This window comes from Sinocyclocheilus grahami, unplaced genomic scaffold, assembly GCF_001515645.1.
Source record: "Sinocyclocheilus grahami isolate Dianchi unplaced genomic scaffold, SAMN03320097.WGS_v1.1 scaffold914.1, whole genome shotgun sequence".
In the NCBI taxonomy this organism is placed as follows: Eukaryota; Metazoa; Chordata; class Actinopteri; order Cypriniformes; family Cyprinidae; genus Sinocyclocheilus; species Sinocyclocheilus grahami.
Genome location: NW_015506093.1, coordinates 409521 through 435277, shown reverse-complemented (window position 1 = coordinate 435277; position 25757 = coordinate 409521). Strand labels below are relative to the sequence as shown.

The window sequence follows — 25757 nt, the reverse complement described above, 5'->3', positions numbered from 1 at the left end:
TAATATATATATATATATATATATATATATATATATATATATATATATATATATATGTATATATATATGTATGTATAAATACCTTGCTACGTGTAGTGCGTTAACCGATACTTGTCATTTGCACTTACATATTGTTGCTCTTTTGTTAGTTTTGACTGCTTTTATTGTCCTCATTTGTAAGTCGCTTTGGATAAAAGCGTCTGCTAAATGACTAAATGTAGTGTGATGTACTATATATATATTTCAACAAATTTATCATCAATACAGACTGTTATATGTTGCGTCTGCCATGTGGGAAACTCAGGGCTTCAAAAAATCCTGCTTCAAAAAATTAGCGTTAACAAAAACTTAGACTAAACTTGAGTGTGTTTATCTCATACAATCTTTCTGGCTTGAACGCACCATTATTCACTGAAGATTTTCTTCCTGCTCAAGAAAATCTTGAACTCATTGAAGCATAGTCTGAAAAATCTTTGGCTTTCAAAGATTTGATCAACGCTTGCTCTCTCACACCTTGACAGACACCAGTTGGGCAGAATACACCAGATCTGCCAGGTAGATCAGGAAGTTGAGAGCGGTGAGAACGGCCACGGCGACAGCGACCAATTTATCGTCCGGTTGGCTTGAGCTCCTCGAATAATGGCTGTCGAACTTTAAGACCGGCCAAATGATAGCAGCGGTGAGGTACATGACGACCGCCAACAGGGCGTAGGTGGAAAGGAAGCACGTAAATGGGAATGGCAGGCACCCGGTGCATTCAGTAATACACATCGCCACGATGGCCGCCGAAATCACGAAACAGATGCAGTAGATGGCCATGCACCACTTCAGAGCCGAGTGACTGTCGTAAGAGGCGGGGTCACTGACAAACAGGAATACGACACTGGCCACGAACGTCTCGCAAACCTTCAACAGGCACGGAACCGTCGCCATGTACCCAGCGACTTCGCCCGTTTGCGCTCGTGTCAGACACACTTCGATGAAATAAATCCCGGTGGCCATGCAGGAGAAGACAGAGGAGGCGATCCGGTGGTCTTGCACCTCGTCACGCCTCATTTTGCCATTCAGGAAGTAGAGCGAGAAAATGATAGATGCTGACAGGCAAAGAAGCGAGGCGTAGCAGGCAAAAGTAATAGGGAAGTTGTTCCAGCACACAGGGGCACGAGACTGGAGACCCATGAGCTTCACCACCAAAACCAGCAGGGTCCCGGCGAAGCTGAAAGCCCAGCAGAAGATGCTCCAGCCGGCCATGCCGCCGTTGACCAACCCTCCATGAGACGCCACGCTAAATGCCGCACAAGTGAACAACAAAGCAGCCAAACGCACCAACGTGATACGGCAAGTCTTCAAGACCAGCAGAGGCATGATTGGTTACGTTTTTGGATGTCAAATGAAGGCGAACGATGTGTGTCCTTCTGGTGACTCGGCAAATGACAAAAAGAAAAGAAGATGGACCATCTCAGTCAACAAAGCATGCTATTGGCTGAGAGATTTGACATGGTCCAGTCACTGATCGTGTTACTAAGACCACATGCTCAAGAGAAGCACTTCAGCCCTGTTTGTGTGAACATGTGGCCCGTTTAGGAGGTTCAACACTTTTACAAGGAACTATGTGGCCTGTTTGCTGCACTGCACTGTTTTTTACTTAAGTGTGTATTGTATTGCATTTATGCCTTGGTTGCAGAACCATTAAATACTAATCTAAAAAAAACATGATAGATATGCACTCACTGCCCAGAGTGGTTTTAAAAAGATAGTTCACCCAAAAATGTAATGTTGGCATCATGTACTAACCCCAATGTTGTTCTAAACCTGTAGGAATGTCTTTCTTCTGCTGAACTCAAAAGAAAATATTTAGAATGTTGGTAACCAAACAGTTGCTGGTAGCCATTTACTTCCATTGGATTTTCCATACTAAAGAAGCCAATGGCTACCAGCAACTGTTTGGCAAATATCTTACTTAAGGCTGAGTAAATGATGACAGCATTTTCATTTTTGGGTGAACTATCCCCTTAATGTAGCTCAGGGAAACAACACAAGCAACGTGTGTCTGAAAATACTTACTGTAACATACTTTTTCTCTGATTTAATGTACACGATGACTTTTAAAGCAATAGCTCACAAAACAAATCGTTATTTACTTAACTCGTCCAACTTTCTTCTGTGTAACCCAAAGGAGTTCACAGAGAAGATGACAACTAAATATAAGTTTTAATAATCGATTTGATTCTTTAAGAATCACACAGTCCACACCTCGGCAAAAACATCCAACTCTTTAATAGAATGCCAATAAATGGAACTTGGCTGTAAAGCACCAAAATTTCATTGTACAAGTTCATCGTGTGCTCTTCCCCTCTACCATAACTCTCAAATCTGATTCACAATAGCTTGCATAAGCGATCAGTTCAGCAAACAGCAATTTAAATGTAGGTCTACAAAGGTCAGCCAGGACATTGTGCCTAAGATCTCCTTTTTAACTTAGGAAAGATGAGTTTGGATTTAGAATGACATCACATGATAACAGATTTTTCATTTTTGGGTGAAAAAAATAGGTTCCCGATTACTTTTTGCTGTTCCTTTAAGATTTTGTGGATAGAGCTAGTATTTTACCCAACTTCACACATTATTTCCCAATTTAAGCTAGCATATAAACCTCTGAGACAACACCACGTATCTAACAAAGCAATATCAGCGGACGTGACTACGGGTCGCTTTCTCCACATTAGGCTACCTCCGTGAAGTTGGCACCCCATAAAAAGAAATAATCATCAAAACTATGCCATTGGTTTGTGCTACACTTGTGCTGGTTTGGTGTTTGAGATATTAAACATTATTTTTTTGACCGTATGACGTCACTCTCCACCCCATGTTGCCAAAATCGCTCCAAATCAGCACAGTTCGTTTGTGCTCGATTTGTGCCGTTAAAACAAACACTGCATCTATTTTCCTTCCTTAGATATAACCAAAATATTTTCGGGAGCTGTGACGCCACTCTCCACCCCAGTTCGTCTAAATCGCACAAAACTGGTGTCATTCGTTTGTGCTCGATTTGTGCCGTTAAAAGAAACCCTGTAACTATGACCGCTTCTTTTAAATAATAAAAATAAACTTTTTTCGAACAGTGACGTCACTCTCCACCCCATGCAATCTAAATCGTTCCAAAACGGTGCCATTCGTTTGTGCTACATTTGTGCCGTTCAAATTTACATTGTATCTATTTCCTGTTCTCAGAAATAACAAATACAAAACGGGCCAGTGACGTCACTCTCCACCCTATGCTGTCCAAATCCCTCCAAACCGGTGCCGTTCATTTGTGCTCGATTTGGGTTTCACATTCTCGTGGGTTTCACAGTAATGGACATGGAAAGTCGACGTATACGTAAAGCGATTGAAAGAACGCAAAGGAGGACTAAGAATCTCCAACGACAACTGGCAGTGCTACATTTGCTACAAGTGCCTTCAATTCAGCTTCCGTCCATCCATCGCTGTTCTCCATACTTGCGAAATAAGTTTAAACAATGTTTACAGTATGTTTACACAGCATTTTAAAATCATGGCGGGTGAGGGCGTTTTCATACGCGTTTGGCCAATCAATATGTCTACTTACATCACGATTAGTACCAGTTGTGCTGGTTAGACCCTGCTCCGGAGTAGGAGCTAATTTGGTTCTCGAAAAAGGGAGTCCGGTACTAAAATTGCTCCCAGTTCCGGCGGTGCGAACACGCCAAAAAGTGTGCAGTTCCACAATTAGTTCTGGTACTATGAAAAGGTTCCCGCGGTGCGAAAGGCCCTCATGACCTCTTCTTAAATATAACGGGAACTTTACTCTCCACCCCGTTTAGCGCGGCCGCAGAGTTTAAAAAATAAAAAAAATAAAAATTAGTGTTCGTGCTGCCTTAAAAATGTTACGTTTAGTCAGGTCTAAGTTTTCACTAACTTCATATTTCAAGTTGACTAAGCTTAAATTTCAAGGCAGCATTAAGTTGAAACGGTGAGACCGTCTTTTTTTGTTTCTTTTTTTACTAAATCGCTCCAATTCATTTGTGCTGGATTTGTGACGTCACTGGCCCGTTTTGTATTTGTTATTTCTGAGGACGGGAAATAGATACAATGTAAATGTGAACGGCACAAATGTAGCACAAATGAATGGCATAGTTTTGATGATTATTTCTTTTTATGGGGTGCCAACTTCACGGAGGTAATTAACCTACTACCCATTTTCGATGCAAGGAGCCTGCAAACAATAAAAATATCACTGCTAGAGTTTCCAAAGCCTTGGAGCCTGACTCCAACTAGTTTAATGCATGCCAAGGAGAACCGAAGATGTTCTCATCCTTAAAGAGACTCGCTTCAGTCCTCCACGCCCTCTCCTTCTGAATCAGGGCCTGCCTTTCTCTCACCATCTGACCTCTCCGTACAGTCTAGAGAAGGGCTTGTATGCGGAAATTAGATGTTGGTTGTTTGCATTGCATTATGTGACATTTTCCCTTTTTTTACAAACGGGAAAAAAGTATTTCTTATCATATCTGTATTTCTTTTGATACAATTCTGTATATGAATCATGGCTTTTTTCGAGTGGAACTCACTAACTGTAGCATTTTCAGTTCTCTCTCTCTGTGATAAACACGAGCAGACTAGGCGTGACCGCTGCATATTAGCTTCAGTAATTATATTGAGGGTATGGAGCAAAACAACTTCAATAATAGTACTGTTCACTGGCATATAATGAGAATGAGGGGATAAAAAGTGCAGTTAGACAATCTAATGATATCAGATAAAGTAAAAATCAACTGTTCCCTGACCGGGAATCGAACCCGGGCCGCGGCGGTGAGAGCGCCGAATCCTAACCACTAGACCACCAGGGAGCGGTGTTGACGGAGAGTTAAATAGCGTTCATAATGCTGTGACTACAACATCCCTGTAACCTAGTTTACCACATGATCAGTCACTCTTGATTCGCAGGCGCTATAAATCAATATGTCTTCATTATTTTGTTATTGTGATAGTTACAAACACAGAGCCAAAGTATAGGCTACATCACTGTTTTAACGGAAAAAAATGCAAAAAGGCAATTTATTATTATTATTTTGAACTATTTCCCAGTACCATTTAAAGGGTTGCATTCGCACTGAGAGTGTGCACTAAGAAGTGACGTCGACAGCGTCGTCATTTGTGCGCGGCGTTCAACAACAGAAACGAAGAAGAACAACATTAACAACAGGAGGATGGAGGACGCTGTGATCGGAGCTGTGTTTTTGTTGTGTCTCGCGGGTTTCACAGTAATGGACATGGAAAGTCGACGTATACGTAAAGCGATTGAAAGAACGCAAAGGAGGACTAAGATTCTCCAACGACAACTGGCAGTGCTACATTTGCTACAAGTGCCTGCACTTCAGCGTCCGTCCATCTATCGCTGTTCTCCATACTTGAGAAATAAGTTGACACAATGTTTCCAGTATGTTTACACGGCGTTTTAAATCATGGCGGGTGATGGCGTTTTCATACGCGTTTGGCCAATCAATATGTCTACTTACATCACGATTAGTACCAGTTGTGCTGGTTAGACCCTGCTCCGGAGTAGGAGCTAATTTGGTTCTCGAAAAAGGGAGTCCGGTACTAAAATTGCTCCCAGTTCCGGCGGTGCGAACACGCCGAAAAGTGTGCAGTTCCACAATTAGTTCTGGTACTATGAAAAGGTTCCCGCGGTGCGAAAGGCCCTCATGACCTCTTCTTAAATATAACGGGAACTTTACTCTCCACCCCGTTTAGCGCGGCCGCAGAGTTTAAAAAATAAAAAAAATAAAAATTAGTGTTCGTGCTGCCTTAAAAATGTTACGTTTAGTCAGGTCCAAGTTTTCACTAACTTCATATTTCAAGTTGACTAAGCTTAAATTTCAAGGCAGCATTAAGTTGAAACGGTGAGACCGTCTTTTTTTGTTTCTTTTTTTACTAAATCGCTCCAATTCATTTGTGCTGGATTTGTGACGTCACTGGCCCGTTTTGTATTTGTTATTTCTGAGGACGGGAAATAGATGCAATGTAAATGTGAACGGCACAAATGTAGCACAAATGAATGGCATAGTTTTGATGATTATTTCTGTTTATGGGGTGCCAACTTCACGGAGGTAATTAACCTACTACCCATTTTCGATGCAAGGAGCCTGCAAACAATAAAAATATCACTGCTAGAGTTTCCAAAGCCTTGGAGCCTGACTCCAACTAGTTTAATGCATGCCAAGGAGAACCGAAGATGTTCTCATCCTTAAAGAGACTCGCTTCAGTCCTCCACGCCCTCTCCTTCTGAATCAGGGCCTGCCTTTCTCTCACCATCTGACCTCTCCGTACAGTCTAGAGAAGGGCTTGTATGCGGAAATTAGATGTTGGTTGTTTGCATTGCATTATGTGACATTTTCCCTTTTTTTACAAACGGGAAAAAGTATTTCTTATCATATCTGTATTTCTTTTGATACAATTCTGTATATGAATCATGGCTTTTTTCGAGTGGAACTCACTAACTGTAGCATTTTCAGTTCTCTCTCTCTGTGATAAACACGAGCAGACTAGGCGTGACCGCTGCATATTAGCTTCAGTAATTATATTGAGGGTATGGAGCAAAACAACTTCAATAATAGTACTGTTCACTGGCATATAATGAGAATGAGGGGATAAAAAGTGCAGTTAGACAATCTAATGATATCAGATAAAGTAAAAATCAACTGTTCCCTGACCGGGAATCGAACCCGGGCCGCGGCGGTGAGAGCGCCGAATCCTAACCACTAGACCACCAGGGAGCGGTGTTGACGGAGAGTTAAATAGCGTTCATAATGCTGTGACTACAACATCCCTGTAACCTAGTTTACCACATGATCAGTCACTCTTGATTCGCAGGCGCTATAAATCAATATGTCTTCATTATTTTGTTATTGTGATAGTTACAAACACAGAGCCAAAGTATAGGCTACATCACTGTTTTAACGGAAAAAAATGCAAAAAGGCAATTTATTATTATTATTTTGTTATTAAGCCATGTACAAAATTAGTACAAATATATATCTCGCAAGACGTGCTACCAAAAAGCAACATGAAAAAAATACAATACAATACAGTGAAATAAAATAGGTCAAATTGAATTTACGAGTTGTGTTCTTTCACTATCTATTGTTTTTTTTTGTCCATATTTTTTAATTAGATTTGTTTTCTGCTTTCACGTTCATTTTAGTTGGTGATTTTCTCACGTTTTTGTCATTATTTTGTATTGTTTTTAGAACTCAATTAAACTAAGAAGTGTTGCCTTGGAAACTAACTGAAATACAATTATATCTTTTTGTATATTTTATTTTCTATCAGTTGAGATGTATTTGATTTAGTAAGAAACTTTTTTAGAGTTTTGGTTTTAGTTATAATTAACTATAATAACAGAGAATAATAATGACTGAACGCAGATCCACAGTTTAATTTAGTTTGTTTAAAATATGGCTCAGCTTTCATCCATTTTTTTTTACACATGAATATGATACTTTCCAAGTAAAATAAATAATTGCATGATAACACTTTTGAAATAAGCACATTTTGATTACTTTTGACCTAACTTGCTTATGACATTGATTTAAATATATAATCCTGCGCCATACTGATCTAAAAACGCAAAGGAAAAGATATTCTTTATTAACACCGTGAAGTGCATTAAACATTACGTCAATGTTTCCCAAACTGCAGGGGGTTCGTCAATTTAATGAAAAACGAATAATTAATTAAATCGTAAAAATGTTAATTAGAATGAAATGTGATGTACGTGTGCTATCAGGGCAGCCCGATTCCGACTGTTTTAAATCGGAACCGGACGTAATCCAGACTGCGTGTAAACCTGGCCTCGTTTCTCCGGTTTGACCTGCAGCCCCACAATCCAGCCGCTAGAGGCCGAGCGCGAGGCCAACACTGACCCAGGCATGATGCTGTTATTCCGGAATGGCGAACGCTCGCGCACTGGGATTACACCAGCAATGAAGACAAACAGAGCGCGCATCTTCGGGAAGCACTGAGAGCAACTCGACGCTAAACGTGCATACAGCGAGAGACGGACGCGAGAGACAGACGCGAGCGGCGCGGATCCAAGTGAATGTCGCCGAAACCCGGCCAATAACTGCGCCGCGAAACGAGAGCGCTCCGAGGCGGGCGTGTCGCGCCACGCGTGCAGAAGATCGCGTGCGGATCGCGCTGCTCGCCGGCGGTCTACCGCGCGCGCGTGAAGGTGAACGGCCGCGGCCGTCGGAGTCGCGTTGTGCGTCAGTACGCGGCGGCGGGGATGCACGCCGTGCGGGCCTCGCGTGCACTGGAAGCAGCGGAGCTCGACCGGCGGATTTTATTTCGCTAAAAGCACGGGGTTCTGTGGGTTTGCGGGGGGTGTTTAGCGGAGCGCGCGTGCGAGCTGCTGCAGGAATCTGACTGTCACACCGCTGGGAACCTTGCTGCTTATTCATCAGTGCATGCACTTTACTTGCGTCCCACCAGTGTGTGTGTGTAAAGCGGCTGCTCGCGTCATGTTCCCCAGCCTTTGCGTTTGGAAAGCTCCACTTGCATTGCATTGAAGTCAGTAGCTCCAAAGTCCAGAATAACCTTGCTAAAACACTAGCACCGAATCACCTCCGCCGCTAATACGCTGCAGTGAAGCCACAGGGCACGGCAGCAAAGCTGATTCTTCTCATTCGGACCGCTTGTGTTGCCATCCCCGCGGTCTGTTCGTGTTTTTAAAGCGATCCTGAAGTGGGAAGATGATTCAGTCCGCGGGAATCTTTGTTCCGGAGCTCCAGAGAGCAAACAGAAGTGTGGCGTATTGATCCTGCATGTTCCCCTGAGAGAGAGTCTGGCTGTTCTGAAGCTGCCAAACACTAAGTAGTGAGTTTCACTGGGTTTATGTGGACTTTTGGAGTTTGCTTATTCAATGGGACGATGCTGGTGAGGAGGATCACTGTGTTTCCCCCAAAGGAACTTTGACCCCTGAAGCGGCGAAAGGACAAAACTCACCCCAAGGAGTGGAGAGAGGAAATAGGACTAACCCTACACTAATGACATGATCTCAGACTGACAGAAAAACCACTACGCTAGTAATCGGACAAACCTCACAGCCATGAGTGTTCGACACCCGACCTCCACGCTGGATAGGTGAAGTTGCTTTCTTAAAACGACCTTTAGACCGATACCGATTCCCTGAGAGCACACGCACATCATGGAGACGTCTATTTGACGTCTGCATTACATCTGCAAGACTTAGTTTTTAGAGTGTTTAGTCATCTGCAATACGTCCATACCATACGTTTCCTATCAGATGTCAAATAGATGTTTAGAAGATGTCTTTAAGATGTTTATGTAAAACTGACATCTTAAACCCAGATAGCACACATATGTCTGCAAGACGTCTGTTAAAGATCACTTCGTCTGGAAAGCATCTGTTGTGTACAAACATCTGACAGATGTCTCTACAAGATGTCAGTTCTTACAAACATTCTAAATCACAAACATCTGACAGACGTCTCTACAAGATGTCAGTTTTTACAAACATTCTAAATCAAACATCTGACAGACATCTATCAGCTGTTTCTACACAGCAGATGCTTTCCAGACGAAGCGATATTTAACAGATGTCTTGCAGACGTACATACTGTTTGTATCTTAACGTGCTCAGTGATGTTTTTAGTGACTTATGGGTCAATGCATTATATTCCATTCATAAACTGAGCTAGTATGTACTATTTTAAACAACTAGGTCCTCGAATCTGATTGGTCGAGTGGCGTTAGCAAGTGTGTCAGTTCTTGAAATCTTGTGAATGGATAGTAAATAGCTTATAATCTTGAGTAAATATTCTGTTATATAAGTGTTAATCAATTATGTGCACATTTTCATTTGGTGTCATTCAGTATTACGTATGAATCTGCATTATATCGGCCGTCCTCAATGCAGCAAAATTTTAAAAACTGGTATCGGTTGACCATTATCCTCATCTCTCTTAAAGGAGTGTTACAATTTAAATTTGTATTCCTTTTTAAGAGCACGAGAGATCCTTCTAAATTATTGTCTGTGATACCGTGCAATAGCCTATGCCACAATGCAGTAATAAAGCCTATGCTACCATGCTTTATTTGCCGTCAGCCACACGATTAATTTGTTCGGCGAGTGAAAGTGGGGCTGTGGTGAGTGTGGGGCTGAACCTTAGTTTAAGTATGACTGGCTAAGTAAAAACTTACCAGATTTATCGATAGACCTGATTTTTGAGTAGAAATGTGATTATCACAGTTATTGAGCCTCTAGACTCTATTTCCCAGATTTTACTGTATATTTTAGCTGATAGAAGAGGGCACACAGGCAAAATCATTGTTTACAGTGAATACACCGGCTTTTGCGCGCTTGTAAGGATAACATTAAGTTTAGACGGTTACTGCTTCCTCAGATCAGCGTCTCGTATCCTCTTGTCTAACAATACAGGTTTTTCCATTCGTCCGGTGTGCCTTAGTTTCCTTGTTGCTATTTTTACCCTCGGTGCATCAGTTTCTGTTACAGCTGTGTGTTTGTGTTTAACTGATGAGTCACTCTGGAGAGGAGCATCCATCAGAAGTTTCACTTCATATATCTGTGACTCTGTCCACGTTGTCTGTGTATCTCTGTCTTTATGTGTCTTGTTCTGTCTCAAGATCTTTGTTTCTCTTTCCCATTGACTTGTTTTTCCTGTGCATCCACGTCCTGTTTGTGTCATGTGACTGCAGGGCAGCCGTTAAGAAACAAACACACCTGCGCAGGTATGATGAATCAAAGTCAAACCCAACACATGTCATCTGCCAGTCATTAACCACAGGTTTCCAGTGCTAATTGTCATGCGGTTGAGTGTTTAAAGTGTCGAGTCGTGCGCTCAGACGTGTTTTTGACCCGTCAATCACACAAGCCTCTTCCACTATGTGCTTGTTATTTAGGAGGAGTTCCACGAGCTGTAAACTCACTCGCACGTCTTTCACTTTCTCAGTCAGTTTTACAGTCCGTCTCATGTTGAGTATTGGCTCTTTTTCTTCCATCTGTCTCACTGTAATGCCTTGCTTCTCTCTTTCATGCTCCCTTTTAGTCCTTTTGCTGCTTGGTGAGTTTTCCGGTTTTATTTTTGTGTTGTTATAATTAGTGGCAGGCCAGCCTGAAGTCGGTAGATAGTGCATGTTGTTGTTTTTTTGTTTTTTTTTCCCAGTTATAGTACATGTTGTGTAAAATGCATTATTTGTGTAGCTGTAGATATCAATATTTTTTCTTCCATCTGTCTCACTGTAATGCCTTGCTTCTCTCTTTCATGCTCCCTTTTAGTCCTTTTGCTGCTTGGTGAGTTTTCCGGTTTTATTTTTGTGTTGTTATAATTAGTGGCAGGCCAGCCTGAAGTCGGTAGATAGTGCATGTTGTTGTTTTTTTGTTTTTTTTCCCAGTTATAGTACATGTTGTGTAAAATGCATTATTTGTGTAGCTGTAGATATCAATATTTGAGCTCCGTGTTGAAAACACAATATTGGTCAACCACTATCGGCTAATGCCAGCGCTGATGTGAAACTCAGGAATATGTCTAAAGTCCTTTTACTTTTTGTTCAGTCTGGTTAAATTCAATAACTTTCAGTTTTATTTTGCATCATGCATCAAGTATGTTGCATGCATCCTTCCCTACGTCTTATTCCCTTGCTTTTTTCTGGTTCTCTGTCCTTTTCTCCTGCTCCCTGGTCTCCTAGTTATCCATTTCTTGTGGCATTGATTTTAATATCTCATTGTTTTTGTCCGTCTTAGGTTGAGCAGTTTGACGTTGGGAGACTCGGAGCGCAGGTCTTCTCCTGGCCAGCAGAGGGAGACGCTGTCGGATCTCCCCTCAGACAACGCAGGTCAAGCAGAGCTCTCATATGCAAATGTCCATGATCACATGACTTGATGTTATTGAACGGTCCTCTGTTTGTTTCATAGGGACGGGTTTAGTCCAAAGATGTGTGGTTGTGGAAAGAGACAGTCTGGGGTTTGGCTTCACCGTCTGTGGCGAGAGAATCAAACTAGTGCAGAATGTTCGGCCAGGTAATTAATACCTTTATTCGGCAAGGATGCATTAAATCGATCAAAGGTGGCAGGAAAGACATTTATAATGTCACAAAAGATTGCTGTTTTTACTTTATGCATCAGAAAATTCTTAAAATGTATCATGGTTCCCACAAAAAAATATTGAACTGTTTCCAACTGAGATAATGATCATGTTTCTTGAGCAGCAGCATATTATTATGATTTCTGAAGATCATGTGACTCTGAAGACTGGAGTAATGATGCTGAAAATTCAGCTGCGCATCTCAGGAATAAATTACTTGTTAAAGTGTATTCACGTAGAATGCAGTTATTGTAAAAACATTTCACTGTTTTTACTGTATTTTTGATGAAATAAATGCAGCCTTGGTGAGCTACAAACCTAAGCTTTTGAAGGGCAGTGTACCTGTAAAGGATAAACGGCTATCAGAATCAGACCTGCTTTCTCTGTCCTCACAGGTGGAGCGGCGGTCAAGGCTGGAGTTCAGGAAGGAGACCGAATCATTAAGGTATTCTCAATCACGCATGAAACAAAAGTGATTGTAATTTAAAGGGGTCATATGATGCGATTTCAAGTGTTCCTTTCTCTTTGGAGTGTTACAAGCTGATTGTGCATAGATAAGATCCCTGAAGTTGCAAAGACTAAAGTCTCAAACCCAAAGAGACATTCTTTATAAAAGTTGAGACTCTGCCACGCCCCCCTAAAACGGCTCGTTCTAACACGCCCCCACATATCTACCTCACTATGTGGAAATATTGAAGGCGTGGTTTCAGTAACTGCAGTTAGTGTTGAAGCAGCATGTCAGGGAGACGCTGTGTGTTTCTAGGCGAAAGCAAAAGCACTTTATTTGGCCTTCCAGAAGTAGATGCATTTAGGAATCTTTAAGATTACTTACAACAGAACAGCAATGCATTTTATGGACGACCGTTTCGTGAACCTAGGAGAGGAGGTTTATTTTGAAAGATGAAGCTGCGATTATGGTAAGGGGCGTTACATTTCCGACGCGTGCTTGCGGTGTTCGGCCAATCACAATGCACTGGGTCAGCTGGCCAATCAGAGCAGACTGCGCTTGTTGGAAAGAGGGACTTTGTGGAAAACGACGTGTTTGAGAGAGGCGGGGCATAGAGGACCTACAATAACGTACAGTATTTGAAAAATAATGTGTTTTTTGAACATTAAAGCATGTCAACATATTCTGTTTCACCAAATACACAAAATAATGATCTTGAAAAAAAGCATCATATGACCCCTTTAACTAATAACTAATGTTATGTTTGTCATCTCTGTTTGCCTTTCAGGTCAATGGTTCATTGGTTTCGTCCATGTCTCATCAGGAAGTGGTGAAGATGATCAAATGTGAGTCTGGCAGTTGTACGTCTAGTTTGTGTAGTTGTGAGGAGTGTCTTTACTGACGTTTGTTCTTCTCTGACAGCCGGGACGTATGTGGCGTTGACTCTTCAGGGACCGCCTCCTTCAGTCGTGTCCGTCCCGCTTCAGCCCCTCCCCGCTGACCTCTTGCCCAATCACAGGACAGCACCTGGTGAAGCCCCGCCTCCTCCACCAACTCCACCCACAGGAAGCAGCACCCCGACTCAGAGAATTACAGGACCCAAACCATTACAGGTGCGCCATGTTTTTAAAACTTTTATTGACTATAACATAGTTGTATGGCCCTCAATCGGCTATATGGACTATTGCCAGTGAGTATTAAAGCGCAAAAAGACTGCGTGTCTCTGTGTGAATGAATGGCATGGTTTCATCTACTACTTCATCTACTACTTCATCTCCTGAGCTGCTCTGAGGGTCATTTCATTTGAGAAACTTAAAGATCTCCTGCAACCCGCCAAAATAAAAGTTCGGATTAACTTGAAGAAATTATGACGGAAATATATTACTCATATATACGCAGCAGAACGTGCTCAAAGTAATAATAGTAATACATTATTTTTGAGGAAGTATCACACAATTTTTGTCAGTGTTTTAATTTAAATGTTAAACCTCTGTTTTGTAACAACAAATTAAAGGATTATTACAATTTGATTTGAAGTTTTTATTAACACGCAGAATCCAGACAAAATAAAACTGACAACACAGAATTTCAGAAATGAATAACACCTTTCATTATTAACGCGCTGTTTCACTATTATTGATATAAGTTTAATGTATGGTTAAATTGTTAAAGTTTAAAAAAATAAACTGAAAAATGTAATCCTTAATTATTAAAATTGAATTGAATTAAACCCTAAATATGGAATCCAAAAAATGATAAAACCCCACAATAGTGGAAAAAAAAAAAAGATTCTAGGGTATTCTTATTGATAAAATGTTAATAAATGGTTAGATTGTTAATGTTGTATGAATTTAGTTATTTAAATTAAAATATTTTTATGATAAAGTTTTATGAATTTAATCAATTGGACATTCATTGATTATTAAAAAGTTAATTAATTCAAATGGAATCCAAAATAAATAAATAGAACAAGCAACACAGAATTTTTGAGGGAAAACAAATACAAAAATAACAATAATAACAACACATTTCATAGGGCACTACTATTGATCCAATTTTAATAAGTGATTAAATTGTTAAAGTTTTATGAATTCAATTGATTATTATGAAATTTAAATAAAGGGGACACACACAGTTTCTGCCAATCTCATGTTAATCTTGAGTACCTATAGAGGAGTACTCTTTAACAGTGTAAATGAGTCAGAATTAGGGATGTAACGATTAACCGCGAGCCGGTTGAAAATCGATTCAAATATGTGACGATTCAAATCGCAATTCAATTATGGGTAGGAGTTTATATGCATTAAATGCATGTCTGAGGAGAACTTACTGTGTTTAGAAAAGTTTAGATGGTATTTTTTGTTTTCCTCTTGCCTCTGTATAACGCATATGAAGACAACAAATCCATCAAGACATTTTTAGTTCATTGCTTTTGACCAAATTATGATTCCATAATCCAGAGCAATGGTTCCTCCAGTGAATTTGCACATGTTAATTGGAATGATTCGGGGCTGAAAAAGTAGCGTAATTAAATAAAAGGACCAACAACAGACTACTGTTGTGTTATATGGACTGGTTTTAAAGGCACAGATAGTTGCATTTGTTTCCTTTCTGAGCTTTCTGATGTAAATGTCCAGTGTGAAGCACGTCAGGGTTCATAAACCTGCCAGATCAGGTATTCTTAGTTGAATAGTCGATTAGTTGTTTCCAAGCTCTGCACACGGTCATTTTAAACCGCTTCTCTGTTTCAGGATGGCACTCGATCAGAAGCTGTCGCTAGCTATCTCACAGCTGGAGAAGGTCGCTATGCATTCATTAAATCATGTGTTGAAGAGCTAATACGATCTTTGATTCATCAGCGTTCGTGCTGTAATGTTGGTGTGATTTCCCTCTTTGAGCAGGTCGGTTATCGATGGACTCCAGCGAAGGAGATGCCGAGGTGAGTTACGTTCGCTTTAGGGATGCACCGAAATCATTCAGCCGGAAATAGCATAAAAAGCAAAAAAGAATAGGGATCAAATAGCAACCAGCGTCGAGTGAGAGGCGCGCGCTCTGTGCAGTGTGGAAGCTTTTAAAACCGTCCGAGAAAGACGCACAAATCATTGACTGTTTAGTACTACTTTAAACAATTTGTAAATCAACTGCAGAACGTTGTGTTTTCTAATACTGTATTGCATGTATTCTGACAGCGCTATCTGCTTGTTAACCAGCGTTCAAAGGCCAAAGCGCAAGGAAAATCTGCACTGAAGCACTGTTACTCGTCACATTTTTATACATTTTTACAATGCGATACGTGCGACGTATTCGTAATGAGACTCGTTTATAAATCTGCTGGGTCTTCCTGCGCATTGCACATAAAAGTTAAGAACTCCAGCATTCATAAATGTTAGTATTGTAATTTTACTGTTGTTCTGTAAAAAGTAACGCAGGCGATGAGCCGAGTGAACGTGCAAATTCACTCCCTGACATTAGATGGTGCTTAATGAAAAACAGAAATAGCCCGGTACACATCGAATTCTATTTGATCTGCAATTCCTCTCCGTAACAATTCCCTCTTATCGAGATTTTTGTAGTTGCTCTCATGTTTGTCATAAAGCTCTTTGTGTTCAGACACCAATGAGACCAGCAGCTCTACATTCATCTTGCCTCGATGCATCTTCTTGGTCTACTTACTTCCTCTTCGTCGTTAGGTATCAATGTGTGCTCGGTAAGACCGTTTTGTGCTTGAGCGCCGCCAAGTCGTGTTTTACTGTAACTTCAGCAGCTCCAGGCACGTGAACAAATGTGCCAATCTCGTTGGTCGGCCAGTTTTTAATGCGGCGCGTCAAACCAAAAAAAACGAGACCGAGGCGTTTAAAAAAAAAAAAAAAAAACGCTTTTACGCCTTGGGTTTTGCGCGGCAGTGTGCACGCTCACATTGGCGCCCTTTGTTTAGTCACGAGGCGTTAAACGTCGACGATAATCACGCGTGGTATTCGTCCCGGTGTGAACAAGCCTTAACATCATCTAAGATGGAGAAATGTAGCATTGCATCACTTGATGCTCTGCAGTGAATGGGTGCCGTCAGAATGAGAGTCCAAACAGCTGATAACATCACAATAATCCACAAGTAATCCACAGCACTCCAGTCCATCAGTTAACATCTGGAGAAGACAACAAATCCATCAAGACATTTTTAGTTCATTGCTTTTGACCAAATTATGATTCCATAATCCAGAGCAATGGTTCCTCCAGTGAATTTGCACATGTTAATTGGAATGATTCGGGGCTGAAAAAGTAGCGTAATTAAATAAAAGGACCAACAACAGACTACTGTTGTGTTATATGGACTGGTTTTAAAGGCACAGATAGTTGCATTTGTTTCCTTTCTGAGCTTTCTGATGTAAATGTCCAGTGTGAAGCACGTCAGGGTTCATAAACCTGCCAGATCAGGTATTCTTAGTTGAATAGTCGATTAGTTGTTTCCAAGCTCTGCACACGGTCATTTTAAACCGCTTCTCTGTTTCAGGATGGCACTCGATCAGAAGCTGTCGCTAGCTATCTCACAGCTGGAGAAGGTCGCTATGCATTCATTAAATCATGTGTTGAAGAGCTAATACGATCTTTGATTCATCAGCGTTCGTGCTGTAATGTTGGTGTGATTTCCCTCTTTGAGCAGGTCGGTTATCGATGGACTCCAGCGAAGGAGACGCCGAGGTGAGTTACGTTCGCTTTAGGGATGCACCGAAATCATTCGGCCGGAAATAGCATAAAAAGCAAAAAAGAATAGGGATCAAATAGCAACCAGCGTCGAGTGAGAGGCGCGCGCTCTGTGCAGTGTGGAAGCTTTTAAAACTGTCCGAGAAAGACGCACAAATCATTGACTGTTTAGTACTACTTTAAACAATTTGTAAATCAACTGCAGAACGTTGTGTTTTCTAATACTCGCACGTATTGCATGTATTCTGACAGCGCTATCTGCTTGTTAACCAGCGTTCAAAGGACAAAGCGCAAGGCAAATCTGCACTGAAGCACTGTTACTCGTCACATTTTTACAATGCATGTGACAATGCGATACGTGCGACGTATTCGTAATGAGACTCGTTTATAAATCTGCTGGGTCTTCCTGCGCATTGCACATAAAAGTTAAGAACTCCAGCATTCATAAATGTTGGTATTGTAATTTTACTGTTGTTCTGTAAAAAGTAAGACAATACTAATGATAATAATAATTGCAACAGCTCTGTTAATGCATTTATTATAACGTTCACACATAGTGTTCAAATCGGGATCTGTAATATTTTCTAATGTTTTAAAAACCTGCTCCGCAAGGCTGCTTTTCTTTGTACAGTAAAAGAAGGGGGTCTGACGGCCAAAACACATTATTTTACTAACTTATTCATTTTAAGTTAAATTGTGCTTTGTTGGTATAATGTCTGCTAGAATCTTAAATATTTTTAAGTTGTTGTTTTGTAACTGATTTGTTTTCTTTGAAAAGCACGACAAAGCAGTAAAATGCACATTTTGCTATTTGATTTATTCATATGTGACCCTGGAGCACAAAAGCAGTCTTAAGTCGCTGGGGTATATTTGTAGCAATGGCCAAAAAATACATTGTATGGGCCAAAATTATAGATTTTTCTTTAATGCCAAAAATCATTAGGATGTTAAGTAAAGATCATGTTCCATGAACATTTCCTAGCGTAAATATATCAAAACTTAATGTTTGATTAGTAATATGCATTGCTAAGAACTTCATTTGGACAACTTTAAAGATGGTTTTCTCAATATTTAGATTTTTTTTGCTCCCTCAGATTCCAGATTTTCAAATAGTTGTATATCGGCCAAATATTGTCCGATCCTAACAAACCATACATCAATGGAAAGCTTATTTATTCAGCTTTCATCTGATGTATAAATCTCAATTTTGAAAAATTGACAAAATACTTGGCAAAATACATGGGGGAAAAAACCTTGAAAAACCGTGTTCGGCCTTCGACCCAATGTTTAATTTTGTTCGGCTTCGGGCAAATATTTATTCCGGTGCATCCCTAGTTCTCCTTACCGCTTTAAGAAACGATTCTCATCAGATTCCTAGGAGTGTGAACAGAAGTGACTGTGAGACTCTGTCCAACGGTCTCCTGTGTGTCTGTGTTCAGGCGTGTGAGAGTCCCTTCTCCTCCCCGTCCACCTTCCCCAGGAACCCTCTGCTCCGCCGGCAGGGATCCGACACGCACCCCTCGGACTCGGTAAGACGATCGCTGGAGCTCCGTAGCGCTTGGCAGTGCTCTGTGTTCAGCCTGCAGTCTGAGTGTCTTACATTTACATACTTTTATCCAAAGCGACTTACAAATGAGGATCATAAAAGCAGTCAAAACTAACAAAAGAGCAACAATATATAAGTGCAAATGACAAGTCTCGGTTAGCCTAACACAGTGCACATAGCAAGGTGTGTGTACAGTGGGTACGGAAAGTATTCAGACCCCCTTAAATTTTTCACTCATTGTTATATTGCAGCCATTTGCTAAAATCATTTAAGTTAATTTTTTTTCCTCATTAATGTACACACAGCACCCCATATTGACAGAAAAACACAGAATTGTTGACATTTTTGCAGATTTATTAAAAATGAAAAACTGAAATATCACATGGTCCTAAGTATTCAGACCCTTTGCTGTGACACTCATATATTTAACTCAGGTGCTGTCCATTTCTTCTGATCATCCTTGAGATGGTTCTACACCTTCATTTGAGTCCAGCTGTGTTTGATTATACTGATTGGACTTGATTAGGAAAGCCACACACCTGCAGGTGTGTTGAGGCAAGTTGGAGCTAAACTCTGTAGGACACCGGCCCTCCAGGTTTGGGCACCCCTGAGTTAGAGGGTCAAATAAAGGTGGAACAGATGTGATTTTAGTCGTTTCATGAAGATGGTTAAGGACTCCGCTGCTCAGATTGAGTTGGGCAGGTCATTCCACCAGGAGGGAACAGTTAACGAAAAAGTCTGTGAAAGTGATTTTGTGCCTCTTTGAGATGACACAATAATACGCCATTCACTTGCAGAATGCAATCTTCTAGAGGCACATAACTCTGAAGTAATGAATTTAGGTAAATGGGTGCAGAGCCAGTGGTGGTTTTGTAGGCAAACATTAATGCCTTGAATTGAATGCGAGCAGCTACTGGTAGCCAGTGCAAATTGATAAACAGAGGTGTGACATGCGTTCTTTTCGGCTCATTAAAGATTAATCTTGCAGCGGCATTTTGGATTAATTGTAAAGGTTTGATAGAAGTGGCTGGAAGTCCTGCCGAGAGAGCATTGCAATAGTCCGGCCTGGACAGAACAAGAGCTTGAACAAGGAGTTGTGAAGCATGTTCTGAAAGAAAGGGCCTGATCTTCTTGATGTTGAATAAAGCAAATCTGCAGGACCGGGCAGTTTTAGCAATGTGGTCTGAGAAATTCAGCTTATCATCAATCACAACTCCAAGGTCTTGTGTCCCTTCAGGGAGGGAAGACGCAGATCATTGGACCAGAGGAAGAAGAGGAGGATGATGGGTATTCGATCAATGAGGTGAGAGAGTTTTCATTAAATGCCTCGCTTATCGCATTTCTCGCCGGGTATAGCAGAGTCTCCCAAAGTTGATGAAAAGCTAGTAATTAATTAAATGTGAAAATTAAAATATATAATGGATTTAAAATAGAAACATTCAAATAAAAATACAGTTTACTTGCATGTCATTTGACCCCTATCCACCATCAAAAGCATGCAAATGTGTTGTTAAATTATTAAAATATTTGTATAATATATAAATTAAATAATAAATATATATTTTAATAATTGATATATTTTAGTGTCATCCAGCTTTCTCTGAAATAAATAATTTAAATTTTTATGTTGCGTTTTTATTTCATTTTTGAGTAAAAATGTGTTAAATATCTTGGCGAGTGCAGTTGAGGGACATTTACCTGTTGAAATCGTCTCTTCATAACCAATACCCTTTAGATTTCTTGCTATTATTTTATTGGACAGAGATTTGGATATGCACAATTATGCAAAGCGTAGTCATCAGAGTTTTTAATTTCATTTTCATATGCATCTTAAATGCATGTATTAAAGTATATCTGGGCTGAATTTGGAATAGCATGCTACTGCCATATCTGCCATGTCTTTATATCACAGACACAGTCGTATGCTAGTATGCTGTTCCTAATTCAGTGTTTAAATCCATGTGTTAAAGTTGATTTGGTCGACTTTCGGGAGTGTACTAGCATATAGAGCTCAAAGCTCTTTTGGCAGATTGTCAGTGTTAAAAACATTATGGTTGATATTGCTTAGGCTTTTTTTGTTCACTGTTGTTGTTGTTAATTAAAACTAAAAATTTAAATAAAACAAATAAAATCTAAATAATAGAATTGGAAATATTGTATTTATATATTAAATATATGCATGCAATTTTTTAAAGTGAGAATGGGAAATGATGCTTTAGCAACTAGCTACATTAAAATAAGTTCAGAATTAATTAAATGAAATAAAATAAAGCTAAATAGGAATATTTAAAATTTCCTAGAACTAATAAAAATGACGACAAACAAAAATGACAAAATTACTAAAATGAAAATGAAGACATAAAAATAAAAGCTAGTCCTCAATATTGTAATAGTATAGAAATTATACTAAAATAACGCTGCTTTTCTTACACTGGACTTGTAAGTCACGTGATGTGCAGTATGTTCGTATATTGTTTAGGGATGGGCATTTTTCAAAAATATTGTATTCAAATATTTGGGCTCATAAAAAACGGATATTCGAATATTTGTTTATTTAAATAACGTTTAATGAGGAAGACGTTATTTTTTAATAATCAAGTGTTTGTCACCATTTCTGAACAAGCTTATGATTAGGCCTCATAGACAACAATGTTAACGCGCTCCACAGCGCCACCCAGTGCATTTAGTTATAACTGGCTTTTAGTTTGCGTGCTCAGGATTTTTCATGGATTCCTTGCATTTACTGGCAGCAAAGCGACACGTAGTAAAATTCAAAGTGTTTTTATTTTTCGAATGATAAGTACAGGTCGAATATTCGACTTTTTGTGCGCACTCCTAATATTATTCCACATGGAGCCAGTGACAGTGGAGTAGATGAGAGGATGTCTTGACGTCTGTAGCTCTCTCTCGCTGTTCGTGACAGATGGACGGCCCGTTTCAGGACATCGAGCTGCTGAAGAGTCGTCCGGCTCACATGACGGTCTTCATGAGATACGTGTTCAGTCAACTACTGGATCCAAACCCGCTGGTCAGCCCTGCTTTCTCATATGATATAGGGGTGGAACGGTACACATATTTTCGGTTCAGTGCGCATGTGTACCGAACAAATACAGCGTTGTTTAAACCACTGCACGAGCAGAACTTCACTGAAAACTTCCAGTTTTGTATTAAAGTAATAAGCACCAAGAAGCCGTGGTTTACAGTGAATTTATAACAGCTAAGGGGCGTTGTGAGGCACGATACGAAGCTGTTATAAATTCACTGTAAACCACGGCTTCACGGGGGTTATTGCTTTTATAAACCGGTTATTCCATAAACGTAGTACATTTTCACAAAACAAAACAGCAAATAAAGTGTAATGATATTAATAAAAACAGTATTCTTCAGCCAATCAATGTAGTTCCTCAGAAACGGTTGTGGTTGCGACAAAGTGGTTACCGAGCAACACACAGGAGTAAACAAAGGTGTATGTTTGTAGAGTAATTTACAACAGCTTCGAATGCGGCTCAACCAATCAGAATCAAGGATCCGTTTTATAAATTGTTACTTTTGATAAGAAACAAAGTCTCATCTTTCAGATAATGTCCATTTTTTTTCAGGAAATTCAAACAATAAGTGCGGTTTTGGTGCTCTTTGATGTGGCGACAGATCGAAACGCCTCAGTTCGCGATCATCCCTTCCTCTTTACTACTAGTTATAACACAAAATAAACATGAATGGACATCTCCTGCCTCCTGTAATCGCTCAGTCAGCGTTTAAACCGCGGAAAGATTCATATGCATCTCTCATGCAAACAGATGCATATGAAAAATCATCAGCAATAGACAGCATATAAATGAAAACTGGTATATGAAAATGGTATATGTCTGTGCAAGCTTTGGAGGTGTTGATGGAAGCGATTTACTGGATTTATGCTTTGATAATCGTACTGAATATTATCCAGATGTAGTTTTTGATAAAAATGTGATGTTCTCACCTCAAAATTATGCATTTTTAATGAAACCTACCTATATCCAAGTGTTGATAAAAAGAATGCTTTAAGCATATTTATAAACATATTTTTTTCAAATATTCATACAGCAAAATATACTGGAGGCCATCACATTTTTGTAAAAATCATCAAAATCGGTGGCGGTTGACTTTTTTCAAAAATGCTGGCGGGGAAAGGGTAAATATAAAAAAAGCAATTTTTTTTCCGCTACTGTACCGAACCGTGATGTCAAAACCGAGGTACCGAACCGTCATATTTGTGTACCGTTACACCCCAATATGAAATATTAAATGCCAACTCGGTGAGCATCAGTGGCTGCATGAGCACTAATGTAACTCTTGTGTCGATGCAGTTGTTTTATCTGTCTGTGGAGGCGTATCTGGGCTCGAGCCCTAAAGACGCCCGTTCGCTCGCCCCTCAGATCTGCTCGCACTTCCTGGACCACGATGCCGTGAGTGTCTGATCTACACCCACAAACCACCAGCGCTGCTTTTCTCAGCGAGCTTTCTGTGTGACTGTCCATTTGTGATTCTTTTCAGCCTGTGAAGATTAAAGTCCGGGAGGAGTTTCTGACAGACATAGGTGAGATCTCCTGAGCACGACGCCTGCTGGCAGCGTGACGGGGCTGTGGCTAACCGTGCGTGTTTGGTTTGTTCTCGTGTAGAGAGTCGTCTGCACGCGCAGGAGGACATCCGAGGGCCGCTGTCTGAGCTCCAGCAGCAGGTGCTTCCAGATATTCAAGAGCAGCTTCAAGACTACAGGTGCGCCTCCAGCTTTACTTTGATATATATACTGGAGCAGTTTTATCTAATACTGCCGCTGGAGCCCTTTCTTGTGGTTACGAAAGGTTGTGTTTTGCGCTTGATGGGATGTTTTCTGTGATGCACGGCAGGAGCAAGCAGATGATGGGTCTGGGCTCTCTGTTCGGAGAGAGCGACCTGCAGCAGTTAGACGGAGACCCGGTGAAAGAGCGGCAGGTGGTGGACAAACAGGTGCTGGCGCTCTGGGACGTCCTGTGAGTGTTCAGTTACTCTTGAACATGACTTTAACATGGCTTGAGCTCAACACTGACTCGGTTTGCTTCGCTAATGCATCAGTGCACGTGATTCTGAAGATAAAGGTTGTTGTCTTCATGATATTTCATGAAAAATCTGCTTCTGATAACTTTTCTTTTGGAGTCATCAATAATAGCATTGTAATATTTCTGTTGTGCTGTATTATTATTCTTATGAATCAGTTATTATTATTATTATTATTATATACTAATATCAATAGTACTATTACTATAGTAATACATTTATTTATTGGTTTAATTTCTATAACTTGAATAATACGTTTCATTAATACATTACTTTAATGGTATTATAATGTTTGATATTATTTTCTTTATTTTATAATTATTATTATTAAGTGATCAAATTTTATAGTACAACTATGCTATAGTAGTACAATAATAATAGTAATGGTTATTATAAAAAAAAAATATATATATATATATATTATGCATTATAGTAATGCATTTTTATTGGGCTACATTATATAACTTAATAATAAATAAATACATGTGTTACTATTGTAATGATACTGTTGTACTAAAAAATTGTATTTATTGTTATTATTATTATTAATATAATTTGCAATAAAATATTACAGTATAATAGTATTATTACAATAGTTATTGTAATATGCATATGGTTATTGGTCTATTTTTTATAATTTAATAAACATAATTATAGTTATGATTATTTCATAGTACAGAAGTACAATAGTAATACAGTTGTTTATTGTTTTAATTTTTATCATTTAAAAACTTCACTACTACGGTTACTTTCATATACTAATATTAATTGTATTATTATTGTTTAATAATTTTGAATGGGTTTCATAAAAACAATTGTGTGACTGTGGCCTGAGACAACTGAAGCAGAAAGATTTTGTTAAAAGAAAATGCAAATAAAACACAACTCTATAAACTTTCCCCCTTGATCCTCGTGCTAAAATTAGCTCATTTTAAATAATATTTTAAATATTTCAAATGATATATTAAAACATTTCGTGCCAGGGAAAGAAAAGAGCACAGGGACACATTTTTAACCCCTGATGAGTTTGTGTCTCTGGTTAATATGCTCTAAAATCAATGGGAGAGATGTGCTATAAAACCAGCAGCACAGATTATAAAGCGTTTCCACGGCGACCGGTCAGATGACACGGGAATAAACCCGCGAGCTTGTGTGAGTTACAAAGGTCCCGCGTCTGTGACACGCCTCGACACAGAGCTGCTCACATGACCCGCAGACCGGTCACATGACCGCTGTACACACAGGACCCTGTGAGCTCAAAACCCGAGGTGTGTGTCTCTCTTCAGGTGCGTGTTTGTGTAAATACAGTCAAGCTAACACCAGCTTTCTTTCCTTACAGCTCAAAACACGAGGAGGACAGAAGGTATGAGCTTCAATCCTGTGGCTAGCAGTGGTTAGCATGTGCTAAGATGCATGAAATCAGTTTATTAAATGACAATATTGACCGTTGTTGTGCTGTCAGTTCTCCGCTAGCGTCTGCGGTTCATCTGTATCTCAGACACTCGGGCATTAAACTCAGAGACTCCAAAGTGTTTCCCGGCTTGATGTCCGAGAAGGAAAAGTGGCTTCCGTTCTTTCCTAAAGCTAAAAAGGTAAATGTATGATGTAATGTACTGAAAGATGTACTGTATTTACACTAGCTCTGGTTCTTACTGGATCCTCATAATGCGCTTCAAATGTTCATACGCAGCTGAGCAGCGCCAGACGAGAGAAGGACGGAGACGACAAGAAACGAAATCCCATCCTGAAGTACATCGGAAAACCCAGAAGCACGTCCCAGTCCAGTAAACACACACACTCTCTCTCTGTCTCACACACACACTCGCACACACTCTCACACACACACACTCTCTCT

The 25757-nt window shown here is 40.0% G+C and overlaps 2 protein-coding genes and 2 non-coding genes across 4 annotated transcripts in view; 1 reads left to right on the top strand and 3 right to left on the bottom strand.

Annotated features, from left to right (window-relative positions):
• Positions 1 to 507: 507 nt before the first annotated feature.
• Positions 508 to 1640, bottom strand: LOC107564167 (myeloid-associated differentiation marker homolog). Its single transcript, XM_016249177.1, has one exon. It carries the CDS (start codon positions 1363 to 1365, stop codon positions 508 to 510), a length of 858 nt encoding a protein of 285 aa, XP_016104663.1. The 5' UTR covers positions 1366 to 1640.
• Positions 1641 to 4793: 3153 nt separating this feature from the next.
• trnae-cuc (transfer RNA glutamic acid (anticodon CUC)) lies at positions 4794 to 4865 on the bottom strand. The gene has a single exon. It is a non-coding gene; the product is annotated as a tRNA-Glu (tRNA).
• A 1854-nt stretch (positions 4866 to 6719) lies between these two features.
• Positions 6720 to 6791, bottom strand: trnae-cuc (transfer RNA glutamic acid (anticodon CUC)). The gene has a single exon. It is a non-coding gene; the product is annotated as a tRNA-Glu (tRNA).
• A 1112-nt stretch (positions 6792 to 7903) lies between these two features.
• arhgef11 (Rho guanine nucleotide exchange factor (GEF) 11) overlaps positions 7904 to 25757 on the top strand; it is a 64554-nt gene continuing 46700 nt past the window's right edge. Inside the window, exons 1-20 of the mRNA XM_016249175.1 lie at positions 7904 to 9159; positions 10756 to 10788; positions 11106 to 11120; positions 11801 to 11892; positions 11972 to 12076; positions 12536 to 12585; positions 13376 to 13433; positions 13510 to 13700; positions 15339 to 15387; positions 15489 to 15526; positions 18726 to 18815; positions 20070 to 20135; positions 21756 to 21860; positions 23176 to 23274; positions 23363 to 23405; positions 23488 to 23584; positions 23716 to 23838; positions 25242 to 25265; positions 25365 to 25494; positions 25593 to 25686. Coding sequence (XP_016104661.1) covers positions 9125 to 9159; positions 10756 to 10788; positions 11106 to 11120; positions 11801 to 11892; positions 11972 to 12076; positions 12536 to 12585; positions 13376 to 13433; positions 13510 to 13700; positions 15339 to 15387; positions 15489 to 15526; positions 18726 to 18815; positions 20070 to 20135; positions 21756 to 21860; positions 23176 to 23274; positions 23363 to 23405; positions 23488 to 23584; positions 23716 to 23838; positions 25242 to 25265; positions 25365 to 25494; positions 25593 to 25686 — 1537 coding nt within the window. The 5' untranslated portion in view covers positions 7904 to 9124. The remainder of the gene's footprint in view (positions 9160 to 10755; positions 10789 to 11105; positions 11121 to 11800; positions 11893 to 11971; positions 12077 to 12535; positions 12586 to 13375; positions 13434 to 13509; positions 13701 to 15338; positions 15388 to 15488; positions 15527 to 18725; positions 18816 to 20069; positions 20136 to 21755; positions 21861 to 23175; positions 23275 to 23362; positions 23406 to 23487; positions 23585 to 23715; positions 23839 to 25241; positions 25266 to 25364; positions 25495 to 25592; positions 25687 to 25757) is intronic.